At 36.1% G+C, this 19,648-nt stretch overlaps 1 protein-coding gene across 3 annotated transcripts in view; it reads left to right on the forward strand.

Annotated features, from left to right (window-relative positions):
* The window catches only part of LOC139139420 (uncharacterized), a 35,402-nt gene extending 18,106 nt beyond the window's left edge, over positions 1-17,296 (forward strand). For all 3 annotated transcript variants that reach the window (XM_070708329.1, XM_070708330.1, XM_070708328.1), the window contains 5 exons: positions 208-399; positions 3,422-4,077; positions 12,785-12,899; positions 13,663-13,716; positions 15,549-17,296. In XM_070708329.1, coding sequence (XP_070564430.1) covers positions 208-399; positions 3,422-4,077; positions 12,785-12,899; positions 13,663-13,716; positions 15,549-15,677 — 1,146 coding nt within the window. In that variant the 3' untranslated portion in view covers positions 15,678-17,296. The remainder of the gene's footprint in view (positions 1-207; positions 400-3,421; positions 4,078-12,784; positions 12,900-13,662; positions 13,717-15,548) is intronic.
* Positions 17,297-19,648: the final 2,352 nt, after the last annotated feature.

Consider the following 19,648-nt stretch of genomic DNA (forward strand, 5'->3'; position numbering starts at 1 on the left):
CACTGTATTGAGTTTGGCATCGCTGTTGTTGGTAAAATAGCCCAAGTTGCGCTTAATGGCAATGTATTCATACCTACAACTACCATTCTTGTAAAAGAAGGCTTTCTTCACGAGAGATATGATAGCCTGTCTTTAAGTTTGTTAAGTGATTTCTAACGCAAGTCAATACTGACATGTTTTCCGGTCTATTATTGTTGCCTTTTATAGGAACATGATCTTCAACTCATTCCTGTCTGTCTTGAAGATGTAATCTCTCCACCATTGGAATTTACCAAGCTAGCCATGGCTGATTGCAGAACAGCAAGACAACAAGGGGACATTCAGCCATTTTGTCATCAAATCGTCAAAATGTTAGATAATGCCAATGATATCAGTTTATCAAGTCTACAAAAACCAAAGGTGAATTGTAAATGTTGATATATTCTCTGGATATCATTTATGTTATGGATATTGCAACTTTTGATTCATTGTGTGGAATATGTCTTTTGTTTTCAGGTTTGAATTGTTTTCAATTCTGCAAGTATTAGGAAATGTTGTTGGAGATAAAAATAAAAAAATCAAATATTATTTATTTATTTATTCACGCCAGTGATCCAGTCAGTGGTTATCAATGTCAACTAAAACATTTTTGCTCTGAAATTTCATAGTTCATGACTGTAATTGTGTATTAGCTGTGTTGTCAGAGACATGGACACAGGTTGATTGACTGTGGTCTCCATGTTCTGTTGTGTGACATCTTTCATCCTCCTTCAAATGTGCAACTCCTGTTCTACTGCTCACTATTTGATGCACAAGTCACTTGGAATGACCAAACTTTGATTTGTACATATGGTGTGAGGGAATTCACAATTATTGCAAAGTTTTTGGTTGATGCATCATTTTTGGTCAAACATCATTTTCTACGGTACAGTTGGTCTGACATCAAGCTGTCAAATTTCATATGTAGCTTCTTAATGATACCTCTATTGAGTATTATCAAAAGTAGCATAAATTTATGTATTCAAATATTTGTATTTTTTCCCATTATACCGGTACTCACTTTTTAGCTCCGCTGTCAGCGACGCGGAGCTTATCAAATAGGTTGATTTTCCGTCGTCGTCCGTCATCGTCGTCGTCCGTCGTCGTCCGTCAATAATTGCCTTCTCCTCTGAAACCGCAAGTCCAATTGCTTTGAAATTTTATATGCAGCTCACTTGGGGTGACCTCACTTAAGTTTGTTCAAATCGTAGTGAAATTTGCATATTTGTATTTTTGGGGCATTTTTTGGTGTTTTTGGTAAAAAAATCTTCTTCTCTGAAACCGCTTGTCTGATTGCTTTGAAATTTGATATGCAGTTTACTTAGGGTGACTTCAGACAGATTTGTTTAAATTGTGGTGAAATTGCATATTTGTATTTTTAAGGCAATTTTTTTCATTTTTGGTAAAAAAACCTTTAAAAATCTTCTCCTTCAAAACTACCGGTCAGATAGCTTTGATATTTGGTACATATGTCCCTAGGGATGATCTATTTCAGATTTATTCAAATTGTGCAGAAATATGCAAATTTGCATTTTTAAGGCAATTTTTGTGATTTTTGGTCAAAAAATGTATTTCTCAAAAAGTACTGGTCTGATAGTTTTGAAATTTGGCATACAGGTTTCTATAGATAAACTAAGTAATATATATTAAATTTCTGATGAAATCTGTAATTTTGTATTTTTGGGGCAATTTTTGCCATTTTTGGTCAAAAAATGTGTATTTCCAAAAGTACTCATCTGATAGCTTTGAAACTTGGTATACAGGTTCCTACAGATGAACTAAATGATATTTATTGAAATTATGATGAATCTGCAATTTTGTATTTTTGGGGCAATTTTTGCCACTTTTGGTCAAAAATGTGTATTTCAAAACTACTCATCTGATAGCTTTGCAATTTGGTATACAGGTTCCTACAGATCACCTTAATGATATTTATTGAAATTATAATGAAATCTGCAATTTTGTAATTTTGGGGCCATTTTTGGTCAAAAAATGTTTTTCTCAAAAAGTACTGGTCCAATAGCTTTGAAATTTGGTATGCAGGTTTCTACAGATGAGCTAAGTATTATGTATTGAATTTCTGATGAAATCTGTAATTTTGTATCTTTTGAGCAATTTTTGCCTATTTTGGTCAAAAAATGTGTATTTCCAAAACTACTCATCTGATAGCTTTAAGATTTGGTGTACAGGTTTTTATAGATAAACTAAATGATATTTATTGAAATTATGATTAAATCTGCAATTTTGAATTTTTGGGGCGATTTTTTCCATTTTTGGTTAAAAAATGTGTTTCTCAAAAGTACTGTTCAACAGCTTTCAAATTTGGTATACAGGTTTCTATAGATGAACTAAATTTGATCTTTTGAAATTATGATGAAATCTGCAAATTTTATTTTCTGGGGCAATTGTTGCCATTTTTGGTCAGAAAATTTTATTCTCCAAAAACTACTCATCAGATAGCTTTGGTTGACATGTTCTTGGGGATGATCCAATGTGATATATTCAAATTACAATGAAATGTTCTATTGTGTATTTTTGCAGCTATTTTAGCCACTTTTTTCTGGCCTCTGCATTGAGCTATCAAAGATTTCCACCTTCTTCATCAACATGTGTCAAAAATAGTTATTCTCTACATAAACACAGCGGAGCTATGTCGGCCGCTAGGTCGCTTGTCTTTAGAAATCTTGTCTAATGCTGTTTGTAAAATAACAATCAAATGTGGTATGCAAGTTCCATGGAATGAGCTCATTCGGTTCTAAAATGATCATAAAATTAGCATATGCAAATTTGTTCAGTCATTTATGATTTTTGCTCAAAACATTTCTTCCTCTGACACCATTGGTCTTACACATTTGAAAATCAATTTGCAGCCTTTCAGAGAATATGTGTTCATTAAGTTTGTTAAAATCACCACAGCATTTGGAAGCACTTGTCTGGACTCCACAACATGGATTCTGTATAAATTCCTACTTGAAGACTTTCTCCCGATCAATCCTTGTCATGTCATTTGATTGACAATACCATTGGCTATAAAACTACTTATATGGTGTAATATACTATATGTAGATGATGAGAGGTATAAATGTCAGTTTCTAGAGGGTAGTTGGATAATATATTGCATACAGATAATCCAAATTATCCTACCCTATAAACTCAGATATAGTTATAAGATTAGCAACTCTCAAACAACATTGTTAAACACTATATATATATATATATATATATATATATATATATATATATATATATATATATATATATATATATATATATATATATATATATATATATATATATATATATATATATATATATATATATATATATACAATTTCAATAACAACCAATTTGGTGTACAACATCAGTCATCATTGATTCCATTTTGTTTCTCTCTCTACTTTAGGATGGTAATCTCATAGATATCAGAGCCTTGGTTGATGAATACCAGCAGCATATATTTACAGAGAAGTATGGTAAAATCAGGCAAACTAAACTTAGAGAAACAACGACAAAGTTCAGAAAAGGAAGAGATGCTGAGAAGATGGGAAGTGGTGATCAGTTAAGTTGTGATATTGCCTTTAGTTTTGCTGAAGAAGATAGAAAATATGCCAAATTAATGGTTGCAATATTGAAACAGTTTGTACCATCATTAGTGATCAATGACACGGTGTCTTCAGACCACACACAACTTGGTATCTTAGAATCTGCCACCAAAGTTGTTTGTTTGGTGTCACCTCATTATGTGGAATCCAGAAGTCAAATTGAAGAATTTCACATCGCATTGTTTCGTCATCGAAGTACTCGGGGATCAACAGTTCTGTTTCCAATTCAAGTGACATCACTACCAAGAAAACCTACATATTTCCAGCTAATTCCATGCATTGTGAGTTGTACCACTCCAGTCTGGAAAGAAGTTTCCATAGGGTCAGGAATCCCAGAAACTCTTGAAGACCTGAGGAAAGACATCGGAAAATCTGTAACGGAAAGGGTTTCCAGGGAAGATTCCTTTGCTCTATACAAAGCTGCAGAAGCTTTACTGGTTACCATGACAATGGAAAGGTAAAGTTACAACTGCAGCCAGGCAGTTCATATTCTGACATGCATCTGTTTAACATGAATGTCCTGTGAAATCATAAGGCATGGCATGAATAGACCATTCATGCTTGAAAACAACTTCCATAGCATGGAAAAGATCTAAATTTAACACATTCTGACACGTATTTCTGCAGATTGATACTGGCAATATCGAACCCTTTGAGTGCTGTAACTTTTCCCATCAAATTTTTTGTGCCTCACGCAGTCTTCCAATTTTTATGAATTTTTCTATAATTTCTTTTCTTCATTTTGGACCAGATGGCCATAAGTTTTTATTGGCTTCAATTTTTATCAAAATATTTTGGAAAATCTGTAAAAATTTGGCACTCAGAGTGTTTAAAGAAAACTAATCTATTAGCTGGACTGGACTTACCATATTATATACCTTTGAAAGGTAATAGAAAGTGTACAATATAGAAAGCATGATTGCATCTTCTTCATCCAGTGAGTCAATTCGTCTTTCAGTCATCAGATTTGATGAAACACTGGAAAACAATTGGACAAAATGTCATAGTTATTGCTACATGGAAATTAAATGCTTGTTTCCTTATTATATCTGAACTTTAATGTAAATCAAGTCGTACCCCTGTATGTATTAAGTGCAATCTTACAGGCCATTAACTCAGTCTTCGGACTGAGGACAAAAAGTGGGTGTGTCTATTATCACTCATTATATATTCAAAATAGCCGGCTCTTTACTGCGCAATGTGTTATGTTGTGTGCAAGAAGGAGATCTTTTGATTATTTGCAAAGTTTCTCAGTGGATATAAGTCTTCACTTGCTACAATAGTGGCAGTGAATGCTGGGAAGTACCGGAGTTGCTAGCCAAGACCACGCATCCTTGCTGCGTTGCTTGGATAGTCAATAGAAGGCCCGTGATCAAAGTGTGAATTAACCTCGATATTTTAGTAGGAGTATGATCCCGGGCCTTCGATCGACGATCTAAACAACGATGCAAGCACCCGTGGCCAAGACTGTTAGTATTTAGGCCGCTCAATATCTTGCTTGGCCAGGATTTTGGCAACAACATCCTTGTCACATATATTGCAAAAGCAAATGAAATATTCCTGCATGAACAAACACTGGCAATGGAGCAGATTTCTTGCAGACTCTTGTAAAAACAGTTTCACATATAAACAGAATTTCTCCCATGAAATATGAAACCAGCGAAGGTCTCATCCTGCAATTTGCTGATGTCAAAACATTAGCCGATATTTGTAAAATCACAAATGTGGTAAAATGTACCGAGTGATCTCTTGCAACCGACTGATTGTAGGATGACATGTAAATGAATTATGTCATTTGACCTTTTATATGAGCCAGTCAAAGACTTTGATTCAGTGCACATGATATGCTAAATAAGCGCTACTATGTTAATTGCTCTTTACAACGTAAATAACACGTGCCAATCTCCCACCAAGAAGGGAGGGTCTCATAGCTTTTGCTTAAATTTAGGGAGCCATCATTATTTACTGCCTGGGTGGGGTCGGAGGAATTTCATTAGAAACTCCAAAATTTTGAGTAACCCCCCTGCCAACCATGACGTGTTTGAGTAACCCCCTCTCTGCTACAGAAATTTTGAGTGACCCCCCCCCCCCCCCCATAAAAAAAAAAATTTGGGAAAGTTAAATATCTATACAGTAAAATGGACTGCTGCTGTGTCAGGGCCCTGTACAGACCCTGATTAAACCCTGGGGTACAGGTCTGTGTTGGAAAGAGGTTCCATTGGTGTGACAGGGGCTGATCGATGTACAGGTCTGTATCCAGTGCTCTGATGACACAGGTATTTCAAGGTATCAAAAACAGAGGAGTGAGGGGACAAAGTGCGGGACACGCAAACTGTAATTTATGGCACTCTGAGGGACGTCCCGCACTGTGTAAAATATGGGACTCTGAGGGAACGTCCCGCAGAGAGTTAAAAACTGGACTCTGAGGGACGGGGCGCCCACTACGATGTGCATTGGTCCGGTACGCGCTGACGCGTTACTTTTCAGTTTGGCTTTTTCGTTTGCAATGGATCGCCAACAGCGTCGTCGACATTTTGAATCCCGCCAACAGAACGTGAAAAGAAAGATGAAGCTACGCCAGGAAATCGCTTCCAACGTTTATTTCGTTTTTAGCAAAATCATTAGAAGAAAATATAACTTTCTATGTAGCCCATTCATCATTTAATATGCCCTGTCTGATGTGGCGCTTGGATTGCCACCACTGTCATGGCGAGAAATGGTATAATATCACAAGCAGATCGTGCCTCGAAGTTTATCGAAATGCTTTTACGTAAAATCTGTATGGAGACGTAATTTCTCGTGTGAACAGATTATGACATAGCAACCACAGTCCTAGCCTTGCGTACAGGTCTGTGTGTTCCCGGCGTTATACGGCCTCTCACATGTAGTAGGCCGTATAACGCCGGGAACAGAGTAGAGTAGATCGAAACGCAAACGGGGTGTTATTATAGGAAAGGCAGTGACTTATTTTAAATCTGAATAAAATGCTGTTTCTGGTTGTGTAAGTCTGTCGATCGAAATATATATTTTGTTCCCAGTTGATTAATCATGGGAGAGGGCAGTCTAGATCTCCCCTTTATGGTTTGATATTTACTGACTCGTTCCTTCTCATTTTGGTCAATCGATGAAAGCATTTTCGTCGTCCATATTTCAATCTTACTTTGACCGATGTTATATCCTGACCTATAGTGTCATTAGTTTTGACCAACGTACAAAGACGTTGCCCATGCGCCCGGTTGACGAGATATTTTGCAAAACTGTGAAGAAATATTTGAACACGTACGACCATACTGTATGCATGGGGGCCCGGGACACATCGATGTCAGTCTTTCCGGACTGTTTACATGTAGCTTAGGGGATATCAAAGCAGATGAATCAGTCAGTTTAATAAAACATAACTTTTCGGACATATTTTATGTCAATTTTGTCAATGTCGGACTTTTGATTCGATTGAGAAACCAGAATCACCTACAGAGATGTCTGTATTAAACACGGACGCACAATTCGGAATAGTTTGTTGTGCTACGTCGGTCTCAGTCTTGGTGTCTCTCCCATAAATTTTCGAATCTATAGGCCTACACTTGTCGTTTCGATTCACAGGTAGCGGTACACCGATGACCAGATATTGTATGTTCTTAAAACTAGTCTATAAAGCAATTTTACGACACTCTTTGTCATCGTGTCTCCCCGTGAACGTCCTTGAACCTATGGACGTGACCATTGTTTTTCTGCGCCCATTATAGTGTAAACACCTGCTCGTTCCCAGCAGAGTACTTTTTTAAAGTTCTGCACATCATTGTACACTGTGTGTGTAAGCCCTAAACATTGTTCAATTATGGAAAGGTATTAGTAAAGAATAAAGGGTCGTTACAGTTGCAAAAATTGCGAGAAAAACGGCATGTTTTTCCAGTACTTTCACAGTTCTGTGCTTTCCGTCCCTGTTACTCAAATAGAATAGTCATATTCACAAGCGCTATCGTTTTAAATCACGTCCAGGATGTGCTGTTGATTTTCATTCTTTCGTGCAATTTCATTCGTTTGAAGCAATTATCCTTTCATTTGACTGCTCTGTGGGACTCTTCTGGATATGTGTTTTGGATAAAAAGAACTCTACAGAGAAAGACATAAACTTCGACGGTGATAGGTATACAATATCGGTTTGATGTGAGATTACAAGTTATTTTAGAAGTTCTCAAAACCAGTAAAAATAATTCTGCGCACCACTTATTGATAGTGTCTTCTTGTGAACGTCTTTGAATCCGTGACCGTGACCATTGTTTTTGAAGTGTTCGACGGTCGATGATCGGTAGATTAATAAGGACATATGTCACTGAACTATCGTGTGATTATTAGCATGGTTAGGTAATAGACGGTGTTGTAGAGGCTATGCGGCGAAAGTCCACGGCCCAAGGGAGCATGAGACGTACATCGCATGCTTTCTCACAACGAACGAGCCATCGGTTTCCATAGCTACTACGTGAAATCCGGCCTCACCGATGTCCCTGTCCTGATTCGGAGAACAACTTTCAAGCTGCGTGTTGAGGTTCAGATGTCCGATTTTTTTCATATTCAAAAGGCTTTAATTTACAGAGAACGCCCGTCTTTTCTTTAGCTTTAACTTAGCACATGATGGCAATTGAAAATTCAAAGCCAAATAGCCAGTGGGAAAAAAAATCGACGACTCGCTCTCACCAGCGGTCGCAATGAAAAAAAAATCGAAGTCTCTGAAGTCGGTATCATTGCTGCTCCATGTTTATTGTTGGTTGTACGGCCAGTTTGAAGTCAAAGACTTTCTTCACGGTAAAATTCATATAATTACCATACCGCGAAGTTCCCTGTGCATTTCAATATGTCTATTTGGAAGCAAAAGCGTCACGGACATTCGATCGATGGTGATGAACTCTCTCCAGGCCGTGACATGTCACCAGTTACGAACTTTACCGGTTTTCGATACGAAAGATGCAATATATTATCAGCGTTGTTCACATTGTGTTTTGAGTCTGATATCGAATATAACAGGAAAAAACTAACGATTAGAGTGACGACAGAGACCATGCCCGATACGGGAAATTGACATCAACTTTTGCATTGAGCAGTGACTTCGGACTAATATATAAATGTCGACAATATAAAACATTGAAAAATGCCAGAGAGAGATAGAGAGAGAGAGAGGGGGGGGGGGTGTTTACGCTGTCGCGAACTGATTATACTCTTTCGGATATGACTTCGGTATGGACGATACACGGACATCGAAAATGTACACCTACTTTCCAGAAATTCGACAAATCTTATAATAAGAGTAGAACATATCCAAAAGTGTTGGTTGAAGTAAATCTTCAGATGTTGGTTTTCCAAAGTTAGACAATACTTACAGAAATATGGTCGTCATAGTCTTCTCTTAAAAACTATTTTCTTCAACACCACGTTTCTTATGATCGGTGATGTCATTTTTTATTATTTTTACAAACTTTCAATGCATCAAACGCCATTAGACTATCACATATGCCTGTCAGGGAGTTACAATATGTTTCCAGGGTTGGCACGCGATGTCAACTTACGCGTCGTCCGTCGAGCAGCCGGTGCAGTGTCACAGATCGCTCCGTCTGAAATCGCGGCCACTTTTGATGTGACACCCACGTGCGTTTGAGGATTTTTTGTTACCTAATTTGTCGACCTCACAAAATTTCACAGTCCATGCGTTAAAGTAGTCTCAACATGGCAAACATGTCATGTCTCGCGTAAATTTCATCCTCGTCGTTCCAATTATTCAAGACTGCCCATAGCATACAGCCCCAACACGGGGAACACGCAACTCTCTTCACCTACACGCAGTTTCAGCGACCTGCAGCGCAATGTTTAGTAAGCCCTATCTCCATGGGCCTGATCGTGATTTTGTGCTATACCAATGCACATCGTTGGGGGCGCCCCCGTCCCTCAGAGTCCAGTTTTTAACTCTCTGCGGGACGTTCCCTCAGAGTCCAATATTTTACACAGTGCGGGACGTCCCTCAGAGTGCCATAAATTGCAGTTTGCGTGTCCCGCACTTTGTCCCTCACTCCTCTGTTTTTGATACCTCGAAATACCTCGATGACATGCAGTGTCTCCGTAGGTTTTATTTAAAGAGGGCGAAGATGTGGTGCAAAAGCACCACAAGCGACCAAATAGAGATTAATGGTGTTATTTGGTGGCACTTGGGGAGTATTTTTTTCAGATTTTTTTTGTATAAAAAACTCAAAGGAACAGAAATCTGAGACAGTATTCCAAAACTTATATTCCAGTTCACTGATTTCAATGAAGATTACATTTTTTGAAAACGAAAAAATAGCGACAGACATACATTTATTCACATTTATTATTTATTATTATTTTCCTGCAATAAAAGATGGGTTTGTTGTCAAGGCATTCCACTGGTTTTAAACTTTATAGAATCAGAATTAGCTTGCTTTACACATTTTCCCCTATCGGTAACCTATACAATGTAGAATATAGAAAGCAGACGTTTCTCATGAATGATCAGGCAAGTATATCAATCTTTAATCAGGAAATACTGAAAATGTACTCAGTACTAGCCTCTAACATAAGGCTTGCCACGTCGAATAGCTGATCATTCTCGTCTGAAGATCACAATAATGTGAAACACAAAGTGTAATGAGATTTTAGTTTCTACTTGAAACCACCTGTATTATGAGATATATATATATATATATATATATATATATATATATATATATATATATATATATGTATGTATGTATGTATGTATGTATGTATGTATGTATGTATGTATATGTGTATGTGTGTGTGTGTGTACATATACCGGGTATGAACATACATATCTCAAGCATACATATTGCTGTTCTTTTATTATTATTGTATTAATTCATAAATTTACTAAATGCTTCAGTACATATCAACAAATTGAGTAGCCCCCCCCCCCTTCTTGTTCTCCACTTTTGAGCAACCCCCCCCCCCCCCTTGTAACTTTCAATTTTTTTGAGTGACCCACCCTTAGAAATTCCTCCGACCCCCCAGGCCATAAATAATGACGGCTGCCTTAACTGGCAATTTCAAATCTAGCTTTCAAAAATGTCTGAATATCTATATATAGGCGTGTCAAGAGTATACATATTTATTCATTCATTGATCAATGACGTCACCCTGTTTGAATGTCATAAAATGGGTGTCAATCTCGCTGTGATTGAGTGTGAGTCAGTCATCGTGATTCACATACACAAATTTGTTGGTCTTTCGGAGGAGCTTAGCTCCAACCTCTAATTGCGATCTTCTACTAAATGTAAGCAAGTACCTACATTTGTGTACAAGATTTATTGTTTCACTCTGTAAAGACCTTTCAACAAGTTCTGAGTCACATTTCATTGAAACTTTCCACAGAAGTTGATCTTAATTCACAAAACCATAATTTGACACAAACGATCTGTCACGTATGGTGATATCAGTGACAGGCCAAGTGTGTGCATATGAAAAGTAATGTCATACCGTCAATATTTCAGGCACTGAGAAGATTTTTATGTGGAATATTGTTGACAGGTGGGTCAGTAACTTAGGTGATGAAAAATCTCAAAAAAAAACAATTTTTCACTCTATTTCATGCGACTGTATATTTTTTATTTACCGTGTTTATGCAAAGATGGAGTTGGTGTGAATAAACAAGATATAAATAATCTCAGAAATTCGAGTTGGAGTAGTTTTTACTCATTGGATGAAAATGCACAAAAAATCAAACATTCAGTGTATTTTTACCCCAAAACAGTGTATGTTCAGAAAACGTTTGCATATTTTACAAAATTTACCGATGCGATATTCTGGGAGTACAGTTGAGTTTACAGATGATAAATGATGTAATGATTATAAAATGTTTGTCATGATTTTTCAAAGTACGACATGGCAAAATGATGCAATTTGTCACAAAATCCACATTTTGGAACCTTCAATTACGTAAACGGTCCGCTTGACACCAAATATGGCTTTTGCCAATGTACAGTGTAAAGGAGGACATTTCTTGTCAAAATCTGCGTATGATGAAAATGCAGAAAAAATCAAAGTCTTTATATGCCTCAGAATGCTTAAATTGCGTGACCATTCAAATTCGTTGCTTTTTATTGAAATCAGATGTATTTAAGTGATATTCACAACATTAACAAAATCTGCTATTGACTCTCCAACACAGAGAAAAATAAAACTGTAATTTTCACACATACCCTTGATTTTTGGCCGCCATGACACTGCATTGTTAGAGCAGTTTAATTTCCCAGCATTCTTTGCAGTATTGTGATAAATGAGAATCGCGCACAGTCCAAAGACTGACTGTAATCAAGGTATTGATTTGAAATTCAAATAGCAGGAACTTAACATCCTATCGATCTAAGCACAGTCCCTCCAACCACGTGGGTGGAGGGACTGTGGATGGAGGGACTATGATCTGAAACACAGCACAGTACCATATGAGAATACAAAGCCAATGTTCCAGATAACATATTCGTATGTTTTGGCATGTACACTAGTCCATATACTTAACTGTCAATAACGTAGTTTTTTCAGATCAAATTAATGCTGTCCAAACAGGTAGCAGTAAGGTTTTTGTTGAACACAGAACCAGAATATATCTCACATTATTTGAGCAATCTTTGTCATGTTACTAATCCCAACAGAGAGACACTGTGTGAATTTGGCCTCAGCAAACCACTATGGAAATTCAAATACAGCATATGACACATATTATATGTACATGCATATTGTGGAAAAATGAGCGGAGTCTTTTTTCCAGCCATCATGATGTTTTCTATCAGAAAACATATTTGTAAAAACAGCCAACAAACAGCTTTGTCACCTTCACACAGTAACACCACAATCTAACGGTGTGGAGACCATATCATTCTAGACAACTTGTTTCATATGAATTATTTTATATATTTGTATAATTCGATCTATGTGGTTAGAAAACAGAACTGAAGGCTCAGCTCAAGCTACAGTAGTCAAACTAGGATTACATTTCCATTAATACTTTGTTTGGTTTTCATCACATAATATCCATTTGTCTTGACTTCATTGTCATAGTCTACTCAGACTATAATTGACATTGGCATTTATATGAGAACCATGAAATCTTACTTAAATCTCTCGTTTTGTCATTCTTTGATGTACAGGGAACATGGCATTGCAGAGAATACAGACAGAAATATCGTCTTACTCAATGTCATTAAAATGATGCAGACAGTTGTCAAGACAACAGACACCAATGATAAAGAAAATGTACAACAGGTTGGTTTTTGTCTTTTACATCATTTACAATATCAACTGCAAATGAAAGCAGATTATCATGTATGAAACAAAGAGCCATGATTATAAGCTACTTTGAATTTAAAGACTTTTTAAATTCAACTGAGTCCTTTATTTCTGACTATACTTTCTTCTGTGCATAGGCTTGATTAATTCATGCAGACGTAAAATAAATTGCTTCATTAATATATTCCATTACATATGACTTTGAAATGTATTGAGACCTAAATCAGTCACTATAAACCAAGCAGTGAAGATTAACAATGATATATATCAAGAGCATCATGAACATTGTCCTTGATACTGATTTCCAGGACTAACAAACCGTGGCTCTTAGTGTAACAGATTATCATACACTCATTATGCATATAGCTTCACAAAATGTCATTTATGAATAAGAATGAACTTGTTCCTAAGCCACAATTCTCTGCCTTTAACACAAAATTAGCAAAACTTTGACCTGTATGACATGTTTTATCAGTTTTGATTAATTTTCGACCAAAATCATCTGCTGATGGCTTTAAGCTTTGATATTCAAGTTCACCAGAATGTTGTCATTTTTGTTTGTTTTAAATTGTGACAAAACCACTCTTATTTTACATTTTACTTTGCCCAAAAGAGAGATAATTAAATGAAATTGATTGTTGTTAATCATATAGATACAGGCCGTATCTCCATCAATTGATAATGATAGAAATAGGAGCATAGTGTCATTGACACTATATTTTTTCCTGTTGCTTTACAGTCAATGTATCCTCTACCGAATGAAGAGATGACAAATCTTGCTTCAAACAAAGGGGTATGCATAAAGTAATTTGTTTACCCTACCTAGATCAGTCCTGTATATATACTTTCCTCTGTACGAGCTAAAAACAAACACACTATTCTGTAGTTGCAACCCTGCACAGTATCATTCCTGTACTTGGCAAACCAATTTTTACTGCTTACAAGACAGATTTCATGATTTGAAATCTCTTACATTTCCAAGAAAGTTCTGGGGAGGATGTATTTGTGGTTGCAATGGCTGCTGGAAGTAATCTCTACCATTATTGATGTAAATGTGCCGGACTCTGAAAACATTATTTTTAATCCTCATGGATGATTTTGTGTCGCAGTTTTTTAACTTTCACTGCTTTGTACCATTATGTTTTGATACCCTATTAATTTACCAATGCTGTCTTTCTGTATTCCACAAGTTTGTGCATACAGTTTTTCTCAGTAACTTCTTATGATCAAAACTAGTTGCAATGCTTTGACCACCAGAGCTTTGTTTATACCCATTGTTTTCTTCTCTGTTCGATCAAAGTTTTGGGGATTTATATAAAAAAATAATTTTGTGATTAGCTCCATTGTCAGCAACACAGGGCTTATCAGATAGGCTAATTGTCCATTAATCATCTGTCTGTCCGTCGTCCGTCAACAATTGCCTCCTTCTCTGAAACCGCCTGTTTGATTGCTTTGAAATTTGATATGAAGGTCACTTTGGGTGACCTCAGATTTCTTCAAATCGTGGTGAACTTTGCATACATGTATTTGTATTTTAGGGGCATTTTTTGCTGTCTTTGGTCAAAAAATCTTCCGTTCTAAAACAGCTTGTCCGATTGCTTTGAAATTTAATATGCAGTTCACTTGGGGTGAACTCAGTTAGTTTTAATCAAATTGTCTTGAAATTTGCATATTTGTAATTTTTGGTCAAAAAATTTGTTTCTCAAAAACTACTCGTCTGATAGACTGGATATTTGGTGTACAGGTTCCTACTGATGAACTAAATGCAATTTATTGAAAGTAAGATGAACTCTGCAATTTTGTATTATTGGGGTAATATTTGCTATTTTGGGTCAAAAAATTTGTTCCTCAAAAAACTGCTCGTCTGATAGCTTTGATATTTAAAATACAGGTTCCTAGGGGTAATCTTATTTATGATGTATTGAAATAAAGATGAAATCTGCAATGTTGTATTTTTAGGTCAGTTTTTGCCATTTTTGGTCAAAAAATTTGTTTCTTAAAAATAGCTTTGATATTTGGTATACAGGTTTCTAGAGTTTATCTTAATAGGACAGATCTTTGAATTATGATGAAATGTGTAATTTTGTATTTTTGGACAATTTTTGCCATTTTTTGTTAAAAAAAATTATTACTCAAAAACTGCTCATCTGATAGCTTTTATATTTGGTATCTTTAGTATATTTCATAGACAGGTTTGTAGGGGTTATCTAATTTATGATGTATTGAAATAAAAACGAAATCTGCAATTTGTATTTTTGGGCAATATTGCCATTTTTGATCAAAATTTGTTTCTCAAAAAACTACTCATTTGATAGCTTTGGTTGACATGTTCTCAGGGATGATCCTAATGTGATATGTTCAAATTATGATGGAATCTTCAATTGTGTATTTTTGCAGGTAGTTTTTGCCATTTTTTGTCTGGCCGCCTAGGAGCTATCAAAGATTTCTACGTTCTTCATCAACACGCCTCACAAATACTTATTCTCTACATAACACAGCAAAGCTATATTGGCCGTTAGGTCACTTGTTTGTAGATATGTTCTATCATTGTCATGTGGTGTCTTGTGCTATCATGTAATTTTGAGAGTGTGGTCAAATTTCTAATTTCTTTTGATTCCATGAAAGATCTTGGATGTTCATGGGAAAACATCAGATGAGAAACAAGGACAGAAGACATCTGAGAAGTCACCATCAAATGAAAAGACACTTGTCAAGTCAACAAAACCTAGGAGCAATACTTGCAAAATTTTGTGAAAACTCATGCATTTATTTTCAAAAAACAACTACAACTTTGTGGCATGAGACATTTTTGATTGCCAACCATTTATTCACTCATGCAAAATCACCAGCGAGCACTGATTGGCATATTTACAAAGTCATTTGACAAACTTGTTTAGGAACACAATTAGCCTTAACATTCGAATGCCAGTAACTACAATTTATTTATAACATTAAAAACTACATCATGTTGACTCATGTTTACATGAGTTTCTTTTACTGACAAATGTCTTGGGTTATTGTAGATGTAAAAAGCTCTTTAAAGGGTAAGAGTGCCAAATTTTAAAGCAACCTATGCCTACACAAATGTAAACTCCCTAGACTGACAGTAATTTAATGAACATGCAAATCTGATTTGGCGTTATTCAGCATCAATTGAGCATCAATGTAGTTTGCAGTCAAATATCTGAAAAAACAACTCTTTTAAAACATGAAATTGAATTGATTGAAATATCTCAAAGTCCTTTTGTGATCCATATTTGTCTATATTTGACAAGCTAAAATCAACTGTATTTGAAAGTGACATTTTTTTGTATCTTAGGGAGCCCTTTTAAGATTAAATGGAAATGGATATAGTGACCACTACTTTTTATTTCATTTTTTACATGATAGAGTGTTAAAGAATGTATTTGCCAAATTCTTGAAAATGACACTATGTTACATTTAAGTTTGAACTTGAAGTAGTTCACCTGAATCATCAAAGTCACCAAGTATATTGAAGGACAACTACATTATTGTAGGAAGTATGGTTCTATGTCGTGTCAATATAATTTCTATCAATGTAAATGTCCTTTTCCTACCGATGTGCTACACTCAATTTTAGAAAATAATATGGTCATTCTTAATGCCACCATTACCAATGGATCAACCCTATTAAATTTTTTAAGATATTTGCACCATAAGCTGTGGTTTCATTGAAAATTTTACCTTGGTTTGAATGTGACTAAGAATTATTCAAGTAGTTAATGTATATAACCCTAAATGCTTGATGAGGAACAGATGATGAATTCTATAGCAAATACCTGGTATCTTTTTTTACTTGGACGGACAGCGTGAACAGGTCCAATCATAGTCTCATATGCCAGACTTTGATCGTGCATTTGTGCTTGATTTGCACCACAAGCAGCGAAACAGTTGCAGTTTCACCATTCATGACACGATTGATCACCATTCATGACACGATTGAAGGGCTAACACAAGTTGGAGATCTGGCAAGGAAGACTAGTTTAATCATCGAGTATACTGTTATGAGGTACTGTGGTATTGTAACCTAGACACATCTGTGATCTACACCATGCTGTCATGTGGATGTTAACTAAAATTGCCTCTTTCTGCAAATGTTAAACTTTTTATCAATGAATAGATTGTAAATAAAAGACTTAAAGAGCCTTTGTAAACCTTTAAAGCACATTGTCTTCATCTTGTTTATATGCAATGTGAAAGTCTTGTACATCTTTTGTTGTCATATTTCATTTATCTTCTTAGAAATTTTTATGTATTTATTCCAAGTTATTTCCATTGTTACACTTGTAAGTGGCTGCTGTATAGCACTGTTGAAAGAATAATGAAATAAATGTTTGAATTTGTGTCACTCCTCAGAATGCCTTCCTGGTATCCATCTAGCAAAACACAAATTCTCCTTTTGGCACAGAATGAAAACTGCTGTTCAAACATTTGCCACAGTTACTCCATTCATGGAGATTTTCTGTGATGTTGCTGGGTCTTCACATAGACCCTCGACCCTTGTTTTTCTCGGGGGTCTGTGGTCTTCATAAGTACAGTACACTGTCTATAATAATCCATAATGGACATGTGTTGATGTGCAAGAAAGACACAAATAAGCAGTGATGGAATGGACATGGCTTTTTTATTGATAACATTCAATTACTGACATGAAAAATATCAACACTACTATCTAGTTGGTAGGTTATGTTCAAATTGAAGAAAGTTGAAATTTCTCTGTATGTGTATGAACTGTCAGAGGTATATCACGTACACAGCAACAAAAAGACGTAAAAACTGAAATGATATACCATACATGTACTGCATGTCACACAGTCCTCATTGTTAAGCGGAAGGTATGTGATTTGGAGAAAACTTTCGAAGAAAATTGGCAGGGAATGTTTAAATGGCGGTTTGATAGAGTAGACACTACACTCAGTGTGACGGTTTTCGGACATTTAGTGACTGCTGTTAGTTACACTCACTTCGCTCCATATCGATAGAGTTTTACAGGTCATGTGACCTCATATTAAGTCAGGTGACACTGTTGTCCCGTTTTCGATACTGTAGTTTTTTTGGTAGAAGCTATGAGTTCGCTACGAGCGGCGCTCACAAATTGTCGTCTGACACCGCGTCAGTGATACTGTCAACATACTGCCGTCAGGTAAAAGTATCTGAAATTTTGACGAAAGTCCTAATTAAGCATTGAATTTTGAATGTGGGGGAGAATAATGATTTTGAAAATATTCTTTCCATTGTTCGCTACGATTGCATGTAGTTTTAACGAAAACTGCGCAGTTGTTTTGAGAAAAAAAAGTACATTTAATGAACGTAAGAAGTGTACAAGTTTTCGGACAGACAATATTTAGCATAATTGTGTAAACGTAGTAAGTGACTTGCTGCGTAAAGACTTGACAGGTAAATAATTCCATACGATGAAATATACTCGTTATTTTTATTAAATAATGCTTGTGCGATTCTAATACAAAAAAAATATGCAATGGAAACAATTATAAGTAATACTCACTGAACAAACTTAGCAAAGTTAGCCACACCATACGATACAAGGTGCCGAAAGCAACCCACACAGAGACAGCCTGTGTCCGATATCTAAGCGTCCGATATCTAAGCGCTATACACGTCGAAATATAGTTGAGTTGTCCATGGATTAAACATAACTAATTATCATGAAATATTCTTATATACAGTTTTCTAAACACATCAAAATTAAAAATCGATGGTTTGAAGTTTCAAATTATCAATACTCAGCTGCTAATCACATTCCAAACAGGACGTCCAATTTCTGGGATTGCAGTCCGATTACTACACACTCAACATGGGGTCAAAACTTTGGCAACTTTGACCCCGAAATACCACTCCCGTCGTGTCAACTGAGTTTGAGGATAACCACAACAATAAAGTTTTGAAAGGTATGGTAATAAGATTTCGTATTGCTCGTCATTTATGAAACGACTTTGGGCGAAATTCACTACCCTGTCCGAAAACTGTCACACTGAGTGTACCATGGCACGAATATACTGGCTCATACCATGGAGGTAGGAACTACCTCCATGCTCATACAAAGTCCCTCTGGAGGGATTGTGGATTGTGAAACACACTGATGAATTTGTGTACTGTACAGTGCTTTGCTCTTGTACCTACATGTAGCAACCATTTGATGGCTCTATGACATGGAAGAGATCAACAATAACATGTATAATGTATGCACTACTGATCACAGAATGTGATCCCACTAGATCATTGAACAACTTCAAGGCAATGGTTGTGTTTTGCTATTAATCAAGCTGTTTTAACTCGATTTCTACTGTTTCTAACAGGATACTTTTAATATGCAATGAAAGGAAAGCTTGCAAGATGTAACAGTTCAATACCTTGACAAATACAGTCTGCTGGGCAGTACATTGCTGTCTGCTATGACTGAAATGAATATTTAAAGGGATGTAGTCGTCGGAACTGCGCCTGTGCCGAGTTTCTTGTTACAAACAATGTATTTCGTGCACGATATCAAGATGCACCTCATCATCAGAGCTGCAACATTTAGATTATACGATGATAGATTATGACCGACATGTTTTAACTGTTGTTAATCACCATTGTGCCTTGGATACATTGTTGCCATGGGTCGTATGGGTCCCATACGACCTTGGAGCGCAGTTCCGACGACTATATCCCTTTAATCAAAAAATCACATTTATAAGTTGGAC

The sequence above is a fragment of the Ptychodera flava genome, chromosome 8 (genome assembly GCF_041260155.1).
Source record: "Ptychodera flava strain L36383 chromosome 8, AS_Pfla_20210202, whole genome shotgun sequence".
Lineage (NCBI taxonomy): Eukaryota > Metazoa > Hemichordata > Enteropneusta > Ptychoderidae > Ptychodera > Ptychodera flava.